This window comes from Cupressus sempervirens, chromosome 4, assembly GCF_028749045.1.
Source record: "Cupressus sempervirens isolate cs-2001-9-10 chromosome 4, ASM2874904v1, whole genome shotgun sequence".
Taxonomy (NCBI): Eukaryota; Viridiplantae; Streptophyta; class Pinopsida; order Cupressales; family Cupressaceae; genus Cupressus; species Cupressus sempervirens.
This window is the reverse complement of record NC_143121.1, coordinates 321,493,860-321,509,073: the sequence shown is the minus strand read 5'-3', so window position 1 is coordinate 321,509,073 and position 15,214 is coordinate 321,493,860. Positions and strand designations below refer to the sequence as shown.

The following is a 15,214-nucleotide window of genomic DNA, read 5'->3' as shown; positions in this document are numbered from 1 at the left end:
TAGGAACTGTATATTATCTAAACTATTTACATCTCTATGCATGTCTGCATCTCTCTACCTCTCTACCTCTACTTCTACCTCTAACAACCCCTAACTACTTAACAAGTTTCCCCCATCATCCTTTTAAATAAGGAAGAATCTTATTACAAAAGTAATGACAAAGTGGGCTGAATTTCAGTTCTACATTTTCAGCAGTCCACTTCAAATGCACGGTTCTCTTTCATTATTTCTAATTAGTTCCAACCCCTTTACCATGTTATGCTCCTCCTTTTCATCTTTCTATATCATTTTGAAAATCTGAATTTCATTAAGTAATGTGGAAGTTATGGTCATTTTTCTGAAAGTGGTTTTATGCTGCCTAAAAATGTGCCACTTTTTTCTCAACCAACTTCTGATTCGTGTTGCTCATTAACTGCTTCGAACCAACTCAAATGCTCAAAAGGGATTATGCTCCTTCTTCTTAACTTTTAAAAACCATAAGCCATTCTTAATTTCATTAAGAATTGAGCAAGATATGCCTATTTTTCTAGAACTGGCTTTTAACTTTTTCTTCATTTCCTGCACTTGCTGAATATTGACAAGTGTCAACTTTCTTTTCCTTCTTTCCATTTGCATGAATGACCCAAATAACTCACATACAACATGTTAACCACCTCAGGAATATTATTATTCAATGTTAACCATTTTTCACAATAAATCATTATTTCTAGCATCAACTAGCTATACATGCAATTGTTAATCAATACATCATTTATCATAGTTAATGCTTCATAAACCAAGTTAATATGTGGAAATGGCTTGGATATATATTGAAACTATGGGTTAAAGTGTTATAACAAATGGATATAGATATGACATTTTATAGGCTCATCAGCAACTATGACCTAGGCTCTTTGTTCAAAGATCATAGAACACTAAAGATTACTAATAAAGGAGACAAGATTCAAGATGAAACTCAACCTGTTGTTCTTTGTATTAATTTCCTTGAAACAATACATTCATATGCATGAAATGAAAACACAAAAAAATTAATAGATTTGAACTTATCTATAATCAGCACTACTACTATTCATATAAGAGAATTATGTTGAAGAATGGTGTCTCAGTATTGGGAATACATCAAGACTGGAACCAAAATCTGGTATCATAGTAATGTGCAAATTTTCTCCAAAAACTGGAACTCTTACAATGAAAGAGAGAAAGAATGATATAGGAAAGAAAGAATTCCCGGATCTAATTTGTATCTGACATCTGTCCAGTTGAAATTTCCTCTCTGTGCAATCAAAAGACTCTCTCTAGTCTCTCTCCTCCATGGTGAATCAAAATCTTTTCATTTTGCCTCTCAAGTGCATCAAATATCTCAAGAATTTGATGATGAAAGATTAACTGATATCTGATGTTAAAATAAACTCAATGTAAAAGTGAAAAATCAGTTGAATGGCCTTAAGAATGCAAGAAAAATGATTAAAATCGATTTTCTTCACTTTCACATTTCACTAAGCCCTTATATCTACCTCATGTCCAATTCTGATAATCAATGACAATTTTTGGTCATTCCACTCAAAACACCCCAGAAATCACAAATTGATATACATACTGAACTAGTGAGTACCTATGCAAAAATTGACCTCATATTTGGAAAGTTTGTCTCTTCCTGATTATGACGATATATAACATCACATATTTTGTTTACGAGAAACTCCTTAAATCTCAATTTGAAAATCACCCCCTGGTATACCTTTGTGACTCCATATCTTTTAAATTTTAAATTTTCAAAAAATTTAAAATTATCTAAAGTCTAAACTTTAGATTAAACCCTTTTTGAATTTAAAATTCTCTGACATGTATACCCATTTGAAAAATATTTTAAAAATACAGTTTAAAATATTTTATTTTTTCCTTCACCTTCAAATTCGAGGTCAACCTCTGTTGACTAGGTGCACGTGTTGAGATCTCGTGCACTGTCGTTCTTGGCACCATGTCATCACACATGAATCTTTGCGTAAAATAGTGGCTTAACATCACCTCCAGCTATCATCCTTGCGCACTTTTTAATAGGTGAGCATTTTCATCTTGCAACCTTGCGCCTATCGTCCATCTCGCCACGTGTTGAGATCTCGTGCACTGTCGTTCTTGGCACTTTTTGATTAGTCGACCTCTATCTAGTCACCTTGCATATCATCACCACGTCACCATCTAAGTGCCCTCGATGACATGTGTCAACTTACCGCATCCTTGCATTCCTTATCATTCGAGCAACTCTGGGAAATGGGCATGTGCCAACCATTGGAACCATTAGATCCTGACACGTGGCAAAATCTAGGACCTCCATCTGAAACATGTTGTGACTACCACCTTGCTGCCAGCTGGGACCCAATACCACGTGGCAGAATCCTTCTTTCCTGCACTTTTTAATAAGTGAGAGTTTTCATCTTGCAACCTTGCGCCTATCGTCCATCTCGCCACGTGTTGAGATCTTGTGCACTGTCGTTCTTGGCACCATGTCATCACACATGAATCTTTGCGTAAAATAGTGGCTTAACATCACCTCCAGCTATCATCATTGCGCACTTTTTAATAGGTGAGCATTTTCATCTTGCAACCTTGCGCCTATCGTCCATCTCGCCACGTGTTGAGATCTCGTGCACTGTCGTTCTTGGCACCATGTCATCACACATGAATCTTTGCGTAAAATAGTGGCTTAAAATCACCTCCAGCTATCATCCTTGCGCACTTTTTAATAGGTGAGCATTTTCATCTTGCAACCTTGCGCCTAGGTGAGCATTTTCATCTTGCAACCTTGCGCCTATCGTCCATCTCGCCACGTGTTGAGATCTCGTGCACTGTCGTTCTTGGCACCATGTCATCACACATGAATCTTTGCGTAAAACAGTGGCTTAACATCACCTCCAGCTATCATCCTTGCGCACTTTTTAATAGGTGAGCATTTTCATCTTGCAACCTTGCGCCTATCGTCCATCTCGCCACGTGTTGAGATCTCGTGCCCTGTCGTTCTTGGCACCATGTCATCACACATGAATCTTTGCGTAAAGTAGTGGGATTAGCATCACCTCCGGCTATCATCCATCCAATGCGCGAGGGGTCCACTTTGTAGTTGACGGCTTCTGAAAGCCTCTTTTCCTGAGATATTGAGCTGGTTGTGACGATTTGTATTTAAACCAATAAAATCTCCTTCACCCAGCCAATGTGGGATATTGTCTTCACGTTGTTTTCTCTCAGCTCTAGCATTCCTTTATTTTCCAACATTTCTTCTTAGACTGGAGAATGATGATACTGTTTCCAACACCATTTATGGCTTTAAGAGTGTGGAACAAATCTCTCAGTGCATTCAGCGGTTGCTATCATAGCGTGGTCGTCTTTTTTGCTCAATGTGTGGGCTTTTATACTTCATGTGGACTACTGCTTGCTTTGTCTGTGCATGTTCCAGCCCTTTTTAATGTGCGTGGGGGCTCCTTTGCATGGGTCTCTTGTTGGTTTCTGCCGCTGGAAACACCTTTTACATGTTCCCTGGGCTGGTTGCAACAACTTGCCATTTCTATATGCTATGTTGTGGATTCTCTTTCTTACTGGCTTCCAGCTCCCTTGCGTTTTGGCATGTTCTTGACTAGAAGGTGTCTTTCTCTTTGTTTGCTAGGAGTTTATTTGGCTGGCTCCCTCTTTAGACTTATGCGTGGAGCTACTTTTGATGGTTGTTTTCTTCATTGTTGGGCGGTTGCTCTGTACCTAAATGCTGATTTCCTCTTGTTCGCAGATGGCATCTCATACTTCATTGTGTTCCATCATGGGTTCTTTCATTGGTAGAACTCCTCTTTACTTCATGCTATGTGTTTCTTCCTTGACAATGCGTGGGGATTTCCATTGTTAATATGTGTTGACTATTTTTTTGCTTGAGCATTGGCCTTTGGATGCATGAGACTTCCTCTTTAAACTCTGTCATCTTCCTTCTCTTGACAAGCGGCTTCTCTTTTTGTGGATGGCTTTGCCTTTTAAATGCATGTTGCTCCCTTGTTTTTTTAACATGGCACGACCTTTTTTCATGTTGATGCATGGGTCTTCATTGTCCAAATTGCCATATTCAAAGCTCCCTTTGGCTTTATCGTAGCTGACTTCTTTGTGGACATGAGCTTCTCTTTGTGAGTGGAGACGCCTCATTTTAACTGGCATGGAGACTTCTTCTTTAATGCACTTATTCCTCCTCTACGTGCGGGTTCTCTCTGCCTTTTAAGCTGACTTCTTGCAGTCTGGCTACTTATTTATTGACTATGGTTGCCAACTATTTCTCTGCAACTCCATCAAAATCCAAGCCGTGGGCCACTTCCTCTATGAATGGCTCCCTTATTACTAGGCATCTTTGTCTACTCTTCAAACGACTTTCTGTGTGAAGGCTTTGACCTGTGTTTTCTTATGCATGGGAGCTCCTTTTAACATGCTCTGATTCTTATTATTAGCTGGCTACTTTGTATTCAGACTTGGCGTCCTTTTTTTTATGCATTGATTCCCTATTTGTATGTGCAGGGTCCTTGTCTTTTTCATGTCGTAGGTTTGTTTTTTGATTCTTGTTTTCCTTGCCCTTTCTCAAATCTTTGAAGAACTCCACCCCATTTCCTTCATCTCGATTAGATGTAGATTCCTCTGCACCATAGCTCTCACCATAGCTATGGTAGATTCCTCTGCACCATAGCTCTCAGATGCTTAGTGGATTTCTATCTCACTAATGCCATAGGTTAATAGCTTACCAAGAATTATGGAATCATGTTGTACGTGTCTTTTAGGATTAGAAAAGTGCTTTCTCACAGGTGTAAGGTCTTCTAATGGAGTCTTCTTCATAGATTTAGTTGGAGTTTCAAATAATATGCACCGTGGTGCAGCTATTTTGCTTCTAGCAGTAGTATTCATCCCCTTTGATTCTTCATTCAATGCCAAGGTGGAAAATCAATGCTCATAGGGACAAGGTGAGTCCTCATGTTTTTCCTTATATTCGTCCTTAAATTCATTTAACCTTGCAAGTGTAGAAATGATCCCTATATGAGAAAATGAATTTCATGAGATTTGATTGACCCTCAATGACTTCAAAGGAGGATATCTATGGTATAGTCAACTATCCAGTTCTTATTAAATATCGGTCTCTATTTGAAGCAATATCCTTCACATTTTATCAATCTAGAGAAATCAGTCGGACTCCAAAGTGGGTCGGGCTAAAAAAAAAATTGTTTCCATACAACTGAAATGCTGAATTGATCTATTGGTCATCTCAAACTAATTAGAATCAAGTTTGATCACTAAACCATCAATTTAAACTCACTTTATCACTGATCTGCAAACTATCAAATTGGTGCTAGAAGGTCCATTGACTGGCCTTAAAAATTGACCCAAACGTCTGACCAAGCCTTGAAATCTGACCCATTGATTCTTTGTACCACAAAATTGCACCTTATCAAATCTCCTCTCATGATGAATTTTGATTCAAAAGATATTCACTATGAAAGTTGACCTCTCAAAACTGTCTACAAGAAAGCATGTCAGAAAACAATAAATTGGGTTCGAAATCGGCTTCAAAAACTAGGCAAATGGACACTTGGGAAGATGAAAACTGGGGCATTGGTTTAGTGTCACAAGGTGAATATGGATCTACGATCTGGTCTCATGACGAATAACTGGACGCATTTGGCAAGTGATCAAAGTAGGCTATTCAAATTTTGCAGATTGAAACAATGGCAGAAAAGTGATTTTTGCAAATGGAATTGACCTAAAAAAGTGTGCAAATGGATTCATCAAGATGTTAAAATTGGCACACTTGAAGTGTTTTTGGAGTACAATATAGTGTTATAATCTATTTGATCTCACCTATCACAAATCTTAAGATATAACATCTCGAACAGGGGTACCAAATAATCTGCATTTCTTGACACCAGTAAAAAGATAGAAATTGCATTTGGAATCTCATTTGAAAACTGATCAAACGGATTCGTCAAGACTTAAAAATTGAAACATAGGAAGTCTCTAATGTCTGTAATGCATAACAAAAGGAATTTTAGCATTTCGGTCAACTAGGTCAAAGTTATTGTAGGTCAAACAGGGCTTCCCAGAATTATGTGTAATGTGCATCAACATGAAAATAGTAAACTACCAACTTTGAGGGGTTCAAAGCCTAGTCAAATGAACTTAAAACAACTCAAAATATGAAACATAGGTTCTTAGGTATGGACACTTAACACTCCCAAAGTGGCAGGTCATGAAAAAATTCTAGCTTAAAGATATTCAAAGGAAAACACAACCTCCTATCGCTGTTTGACCCATGCCATCACTCACTATGTCCTTGTACTTTTCAAGAAAAGTTTGGACTTCAACTGGAAAAGGTTTGTTGGCTAATTTTTTTTTTTCTTTAGACTTCAACACTACTATGTAACTATGAAATTCCTCATCAATAAGATCTTTGACAAATTCTTTTCCACTACAAAACATCACACTAGGTACTTTGTCTTGTGTTTCCTTCCCTTCTAACAATGACTGAATTTTAAATGTCTTACCTCCCTTTTTGAAGGTAACAACATTAGTTCTATCATCATACACAACTTCCCTATCAAATTGCCAAGGCCTACATAGAAAAACTTGACAAGCATCCATGGGGAAAACATAACACAATAATTTGTCCTTGTATCATGTTATGGAAAAATCCACCAAAGCTTGCTCATTCACTAAGATTATCTACCCCTAGTTATTCCAAGTAGCCTTGTTAGGGTTTTCATGAGGTATTTTCTACAATTTTAGTTTAGTGATAACCTCCTTTGATATTACATTATCAATAGATCCTAAATCACCATCACTTTGCATACTTTTCCTAGGATTTTACACTTTATCCTAAGCAATTCCCTTCTATGTCTAGGTTCATCTCGAGCTGGCTGTTTGATCAATACTCTCCTGAACATGGCATTCTCACCTTTTTCAGATTCAATGTGGTCCACATCAGATTCTTTGCTACAATTTTCCTCTTGCACATATGCCATCCTTTTGTCTTGATTTGAGGAAGAAGGCTTGTCTAGGAATTTATAGGTTGGATGACCCAACTATCCATAGTTATAACATTTCATACTTGCAATGTATGAGTTGGTTCTACCTAATCCTCTTCCACTACTTGTTCCCCCTTAGTTTCTTCTTCCTCTTTTATAGCCACCTCTTGATGAGTTTTCACTAGTTTTCTCTGTGAGCTTTCTCTCACCTTGATTCTTTTGCTCCCTCTACCCGCGTAGCCTCCTCTTTGTTCTCTTTGATTTCTACCCTTTCCTCTATATTTGAAGTTGGAATCCCCTTTCCTTTTTTCTTTTCTTCCACCTTTAGAGCTAGTTGATGACACCTTTGGACAATGGTAGGTGCCTACAGACAAAGCTCCTCTTGAATATTTTTTATCTAGCCACTTTTATTGGTTCATATTCTTGCTTTTTGTATCTCAAACATAGACTCTAAAATTCCTCAATATAAGAGGTTACATCTAGGTCTTTTTACTTTAGTCCTTACCTTCTTTTGTTGAGTTGGATCTTAAAGTCTTCAGGTAGGAAGTTCTCCTTCACTTTAGTGACCATAGCATTCCAATTAGCTATAGTCTTGCCCATGATGATTCTCTCATCTTTTATTTATTTCCAACATTGCCATGTTAAACCTCTACATCTTAACTTAGCCACCTTAACCCTTTGTGCCTATGATACCCCCTCACACTCAAAATGGTTCTCCATGCCATCTATCCAATCCATAACTCCATCTATGTTTGTCTTTCCACTAAGAAGTATAACAACTTCTAAAGATTTTTCTCCTATGGCCTTGATAGCCTTAAATAAGGTCTCTTTATTCAAGATAGGGTCAAGTTCAGGAACTACATCCTCCTCTACCACCTCTTTACCCTTCTCATTTTCCTCTTATTCCTTCATGCTAGCTACATTAGCAACTACATCTAATCTCACCTTCACCAATGCTACAGATTCTTCAAGAACTTTGTTCTTCTCCCTCTATTCATCAACTTCCATGGTTATTTCTTCATTAGTCACCATGCTAGTTACACCTATCGACTCTCTAGTAGCTGTAGACATTGGCCGCTTTTTTTCCAAATCTTTAACCTGCTCTAATACCAATATGGTGTGAAAACCAACCTTTCTCTTTCCCCAAGCTATCTTAGCATCTCCTTAGGCCATTTAGTTTACCTATATAGGGTTTATACTTCCCTATGCTCGCTAGGAATATATTCAATAGTTCCTAATCATTCAATTGGCACACACCAATAGGGTAGAACAACTTGCTTCTATTTCTTATGCACAAAAATAACCCAAAATTCTTGTTTTTACCTCCAAATGGATGGATAACCATATTTATATGGTTTTGGACTCCTTTCAATCTTCCACACCAAAAACCATATTGAAACCCTAATTGAGTTGCAACCCACAAGTCAAATTGCACTCAAATGCTTGGAAAATGGCTATAAGGATTAGCCCTCCAAAAGCACAAAAAGTTGAATGTCTAGGAAAAAACCTTGACAAGTACCCAATAAAATTATCATTCCCAAAACCCTTTTTACTGAACTTGAAGATTTTAAAGATATTGAGTTTCCAACTTATTTATACATCCCAAGCATAATTTTAGCCTATTATTAAGGGTTTCAAGGGTTTTAGTGTTGTTTGCTTCAAAAAATTGTTTTGCAACCTCACCAAAACTTATCCTCAAGATTATGGTTATCCCATACCTTCTTATCACTCACCATGTGCTTGGATTGATGTCTCAGTACTCTCAATCATCTCCATAGCTTCTTTTCTTCTCTATGATCCCTAACCAAGTTGGAATGGCTTGCCTAGGCCATCACCTTAAAAGCCACATCTATGCAGTCCGTGGGCCCTCCATTATTGTACATGTAGTACATGGAGTCTAGTTCCATATCCCAAGAAATTTTACAATGACTATAGTGGGAAATGGCCCTATAACCCCACTTGTCCAAGCAACCACTAGTACATTTGACCCTATTTTTCGACCAAAATTTTTGACCATCTATTAAAATGTTTTAGATTGGTCAAAATATGGAAGGAAAAACATCTTTTTTTTAATCCATTTTCATGACTCTACTTCGAGTATATGAGTGCTATTGGAAGAATGGAAAACTAGAATGCAGATAGGACATATTAGATGATATAAGGCTGTCCCCCCAAATATTTGATACCCATCGCTGCTATCATTCAACTTATCCTGCCGCGACCATGGATATCAAGTCTTGTGTGTTCAACAATGAAAACATGAACTGCTGAAACCTCCTCTGTATCCGTTGCTGCTGACCAGGCCCTGCCAGATAGTGATGCCTCTGCAATCTCTTCTACATCCCCCGTCTTGAACCACCACCATAAAAAGCTATTCTACCCAGCCACACAATTAGGGATGTGGAGCCATAAACCTAAAATTCCAAGTCAAGCATAAAACCTCTAATCAATAGCAATTAGTCATAGATTCATGACCCAAGGAAAAGCAGAGGTTATGAACTAAATGATAAACAATCACACATAATGAGACCTATAGAATTAGGAATTAGGTTGCAAACCTGTAATCTCCTTCCATTTTTCATGATCTCGTGATTCCCTCTCATTCTGATGAATCCTCCAACTAATCTCTCTGCCAATATTTTCAATTTTTTGAGTAGATAAATGATCTTGAGCTCTTCTCCTCCCCTATCAAGGAGACCCCCAACCTACAGTTTGTTTTCGAAAGACTTACCTTGAATATTTTTCAAAGTTTGTTTTCTTTTTGTTAACTCCTGTTTAAATATTGGTGCTCGAAGACCACAGTTTGGGTTCGAAAGACTTACCTCGAATCAAATCCATCATGGCCATGAGTAGGAGCCAAGTCTAAGACACCTTACTGCACGCCCTTGGATATTCAGATCCCACTGAATATACAGAGAAAAGGATTTTTGTAAAAAAGTTTCAATAAAATCTTAGCACATCTATGAATGTTCAATAGAATTATTCATTAAGAATGATTTTTTTATGATTTGGGTCATAAAATTAATGTAAACCCTGGCATTTCAATCCAATGCCATAGATTATGTATCTACCTGATCTTTTTCGAATAGAGTTTCCTAGTTGTTTTCTCCCATGAGTTGTTTACTGTCAAAATAATGGAGTGCAAGACGATAATTCAAATCTCCAAGCCAAATAATTCAACTGCAAAAGGAAAGAAAATATAGAACCAAATCAGACAGATAGCATATTACCTAAACCTTTGTCATAAATTATTATAGATAATTGTAAGATCTCATATGAAGTTTTCTCATTTGCTTTTTCTTTAAAAATTTAATAGTATTGAGTTATTCAATATCTATTTGGGAGTATAAGGATACAATATTAAAACCTACTCATGCTCCAAAATTCTCTCTGGGGTTTTATGTGAGAGAATCTTGTTTGTTTGGTGAAAGTGGGTCTTCTTCATTATCTCCCTCACATCAGAATTCCTCAATATCTCATCACCTTCTTTCTCTCCTGATGTCAAATGGCTACAAACAAAGCAGAAGCTTGTATGATTGAATAGCATGTTGATCGAAACAAAACCCTGTAAACAAGTAAAATATCTATTAAATAGGTATTCCTCTAGAGTATGAGTAATCTTAGATACAAGAATATTGAACAACTTTTAAAATCTTGAAATGAACTATTCCCTACAATAATAGTTCATTTGAATAGTGTGGAAAACATGAAACAAGTTTTCTAATTATACCTTGTTTCCAAGGTAGCCCATTAGCCCACAACCAACACAAGAAACTTTTATATCTCTAACATGTTTTCTCAGATCCATCGGTTTGCTAGCTGCCAAGCAATAATTTGGCCCACTTGAATTAAAGTTGTAATTCATCTCACCCAAGTTGGATGAGGATCTTTCTGATGAAGAACTGTATGAGATTGGGCTACGGTAAAGAGAATATGGTGAATCTCTCCCACTGAATGAACTTTCATCTTCTGATGAAAGTGACCCAGATGGAGCAACATTATTATGCCCTTGAGAACCCTCAAAATCAGAATCAAAACTGTAAATTTGATCCTCTGAAGATATTGACCCATCCTTTCTACAAAATGTAAAACTGATGCTTTGATTTCTATCTTTGTTCAATGTATGGCGAATAAGGGCTAACCGTTTTGCAGCGGGACCATTGTCTTCTATACCCAATATGTTCCCAGCATTTAATGGCACAATTTCCTGAAACCTGCAAAAACAATTGAGATATCCAAAAAAGGGGGTTAAAACTAAGGAATATAACATCTTCTCTGAGAGGAGATAATATCAATATCAATAAATGAAAAGGTCATGGGAAGACTTCTTTTTTGATTTTCGATGAATATCTTTCACTTTCAGTGGTTTGGAGAGAACAATTAGTTAGTTGATTTTTAATTATATAAATATATTCATTATATATAAATTATAAGTTATATAAAAATAATTAATTTTGATAACAAATGCATTAAGCATAAATAGACTAATAATTAAATGTTAAAATGAGTATCTTTTGAAAGTTTTGGTTATGTATGTATATGACGTAGTAACTAAATGCAATTAAATGGATCCTTTACTTTTGAAAGAGAGGTTTTCTAAAATATGGGATTCAGGGATTGTGAAGCCTTAATCAATGATGTTTCTATCATTTTTTAAGAGTATTACCATGACTTTTAGCTTTTTCCTTTTTATCCACAAATTGATGGCTTTATGTGACTAAGATTCCCATTATGGAAGACACTTCTTAAGGTTCATGGAATTTCATAATTTATTAGTTGCTTTATCAGTATATTGAATGCTCAGATTCCAAGTTTTTGAGAAAAAGGTTCAGATTTTGAGATTGAGAACTTAGTTTTGTCGGTGCAATCTATAATTTTCTAAGTTTAAGTAGTTATTTTTTAAACTATAAAAATGAACAGTAGAAAAAATGCAACAGAATATTATTTAGGAGAAAGTTGTTGTTCCTAATTGAAACTGATTGACAGCAAGCTAATTACATTTAATACAGCTCCTATTGCCAACATTTTTCAATATACACTTCATTCATGATATCCTTTTTGTTCAGACACCAAGCTTTTGATTAGTCTGACTCGGGTTTTTATCCAAGAAATTCAATCTTTTGGCAGTTGCTATCTATGCTTGTGAAGTTTGTATTTGATTTGTTTATTGTTAGCTGTTGATGGTCAGCATGTAGTAAAATCAACTAACTAGCATGTTGGGGTAATCAAACTGAAAAAAGTAAAATGAAAGCTGTAGACCTCAAATGCACACTACACAGGCACAGTTGTTATACTACACCTGCAATTAAAGATAGTGAGATGAGAGTCCACTTGATAATCTCTAGAAGATAGTTGATCAAGGGCCACTTCCAAGCAAATCAAAAGATTGGATGAACACTCAGCCAAAGGAGAAATCACTTTGGCCCAACAGGAATAGGATTACCTGTATGCACCTAACAAAATGACTTACCCATGAATTGAAACCCAATTGACTAGAAAAAGAAGAGTAAACACGTTTGGAATGAGATGAGAGGATATTGTTTTTACCCAAAAAAATAGATATCTGCTGGAGTTGATGATACCCATTCATCCAAATTGAGGCCACTGTGGGGCACTTCACCTCCTACATTCCATGTTCCCACAAATACCCTGCAACCCCAAAAAAACAAATTGAAGTCATATTTTTCTTGTAATGCAACATGGGTTAAATTGATAGCTCAGTGTTTTAGAAGAAAAGATTTTATAGGCAGTGGCAAAACAGTAACACCTTATCAAATCTCAGCTGAATTTATCTGAATCCACTTTAATGAGTGATATACCTTAGATCTTTCACGTTTGTATCCTGAGACATATATGGCTCATGTCTTTCTGGTGTGTCATATGTAGGTCTGGTCACCAAATTTTTTGTCATGTTCGAGAAAAGTAGTAAGAATTACAACTGTGCTAATTCAGATATACAAATAGGATCATGGAACCTGATTCAAAATGTTGATTAATACAAAATCTAATTGTACCAACTTATCATTTTTATTTGTATCAAGTATGAAAACTTGAAAACTTGAATTCTACTTGGCCACTAAATAGACCTCCCCTCATTAGAAAATCTAATAACAATTGACAGCAATGCAAAGACAGGAAAGAGTGGTTCCCAATGAGTTGATGTCTTTTGGTAAGGTATCAAATTAACACCCAACTTATCATTCTTTTCAAAATAGTGATTTGAGCACCAAAATATTTGACCTTATACTAGAAAAATTAACCTTTTTTAAGAGCACTGATCTGTAGTATTAGAGGTCTCCTTGAGAAATTTGAAATATCTTAGGATAAACTACACTTCATTGAAGCAAGCTAGAAAGTTTTCAAAAGTAAAAGCAATAGTGCAATATGACCATGAACATCCAAAACAAGGACAAACTGAACCACAGTTATAAAAATCAGGTGCACATTCTTCCTTGTGAGAATGGGATTACCTTCAATAAATCCATCAGCTTGAAACTTTTCAGGTTTTGACTTTATATTTAGCCATTTCTTGGCAACCAACTTCGGCCATGAATACTGCACATACAAAAAACCAAGCAAGATCATTTAATCAACTTCATTGTCTAAAAAATATGGGTCGATCAATGTATATGGTAATGTTAAAAGAGTGTTTCGGTGAAACATGCCTTATTCTTCTTTTCATCCATTAGTAGAGACAAGTTGAATAGAATGATGATGTAGCCAGAAATGTGGGTCTTAAGAGTTTAGCAACCCTACCACTCTTTTATATAGATAGCAGAGAATGGATGGAAACGTTTTTCTTATTTACAAAGATTCTGCTTAGCTATGGGCTGACATCATAGCTAAGAAGAAATATATTTGTAAATAAGAATGGAGAACCACTATTTTGACAACCAACCAAAAGACCAGAATAGAAAGCTTTGGCAATGGAGAAGAATGATTTTGAAGTATTAGTTGGAATGTCAAGGTTTACGTGGCCTACAATTTATAAAAAGTATTATGTATTTTAAAGTATGATTTGAACTAATCACATGGTTACACCGAGCTTCTCTTTTCGTGGATTTCTTATAGTTTAAGATCTAAAAGTTTGAGCAATAGGTTGAGTGGGGCAAACGTTATGAAATCATGTGTTAGCTTAGAAATTGACATGTGGAAGTATCATATTGACATTTGATTTTATATTCAAATTTAGTAACTACTAAGAGTTGATAGAAATCATATTATATGGGAAGAATAATGGCTGCCCAATTTAAAATTTGAAACTAGATGGTGCATGTTAGAAGCATCTCTTACTTTGAATGGAGTTAATAATTTCTATAAAGTATTTAAAAGTAAACAATTTATTTGTAAGTAAGCAGTGTATTGAAATTGAAATTATAAGAATTGAGATTTTAATATCTTAAATTCATGAAAGTTGATATTTCTTTATTTAATAGATTAGTGTTTGTTATGTTCTTATGTATAAAGAAGTATATTCCATTACTTATCCCATTTGACCTTAGGACAAGCATGTGACAAAATATTATTCATACTTTTGTTGATAAAAAACCCTTTGTTGCTGACATACTAAAATATAAAATATGAAATGCATGGCCAAGATAACTTAAATTAATAAATGAAGTAAAATATGAAAGATTAATTACACTAAGTTGCCAATTGTGTTTGGAAATGAAGTGAAAAATAGTGTTTTTCTTAAAAACTGTAGGCAGAAAAAGGTTTTAATGTGGATTTGGACAAGTATTAGCACAAAAATTGTGTTTTTCCCTACTGCCAAATCAGTTTTATAGGGAAGAATCAACATGAATTTAATAACAACTCGCATAGCAATCTAGCTTGTGAGTACTAAACAAGTTTTGCAATTATGGTTAGAATGTTTTACTCTTTTCTTACCTCATTTGTCCAGGTCTGAATGCATTGATGCTTCTTAGGCTTCAGTCTCACGACCTCATTAATTAAGTCTATTTTACAAAAAATATTTTTAGCTGGGACTTGTGCAAGCTTTAGAATTAACTTTTCCTATGTTTGGATAGAATTAAAATTAAAATTAAAACTTAAAATGTTGTATGTATATTTCTCTCTTTTGATTTATTTTATTCTCTTGCTCTAGGAACAACTCTTCTTATATCATTTCCAGTTGATTGTTATTTGAGACTAGCACTCTAATGCTGTTTACCTAGTCCCCTTTT

The 15,214-nt window shown here is 35.7% G+C and overlaps 1 protein-coding gene across 1 annotated transcript; it reads right to left on the bottom strand.

The window, feature by feature from the left end:
• Positions 1 to 9,230: 9,230 nt before the first annotated feature.
• Positions 9,231 to 12,939, bottom strand: LOC149561331 (type I inositol polyphosphate 5-phosphatase 4-like). Its single transcript, XM_089827798.1, has 4 exons — positions 12,848 to 12,939; positions 12,576 to 12,677; positions 10,759 to 11,242; positions 9,231 to 9,377 (listed from the first exon to the last, which is right to left on the bottom strand). Exons 1-4 carry the CDS (start codon positions 12,937 to 12,939, stop codon positions 9,231 to 9,233), a joined length of 825 nt encoding a protein of 274 aa, XP_089683924.1.
• Between the last annotated feature and the right edge of the window lie 2,275 nt (positions 12,940 to 15,214).

Excerpts from the sequence above, each read along its gene's own strand:
- LOC149561331 (XM_089827798.1), bottom strand. The coding sequence starts at position 12,939 with ATGACAAAAAATTTGGTGACCAGACCTACATATGACACACCAGAAAGA. Across the intron at positions 11,243-12,575 it reads GCAGATATCTATTTTTTTGG|GTTTCAGGAAATTGTGCCAT; the intron begins GTAAAAACAATA and ends TTGTTTTTGCAG. Across the intron at positions 9,378-10,758 it reads TGGGCTACCTTGGAAACAAG|ACGGGGGATGTAGAAGAGAT; the intron begins GTATAATTAGAA and ends TGGTGGTTCAAG.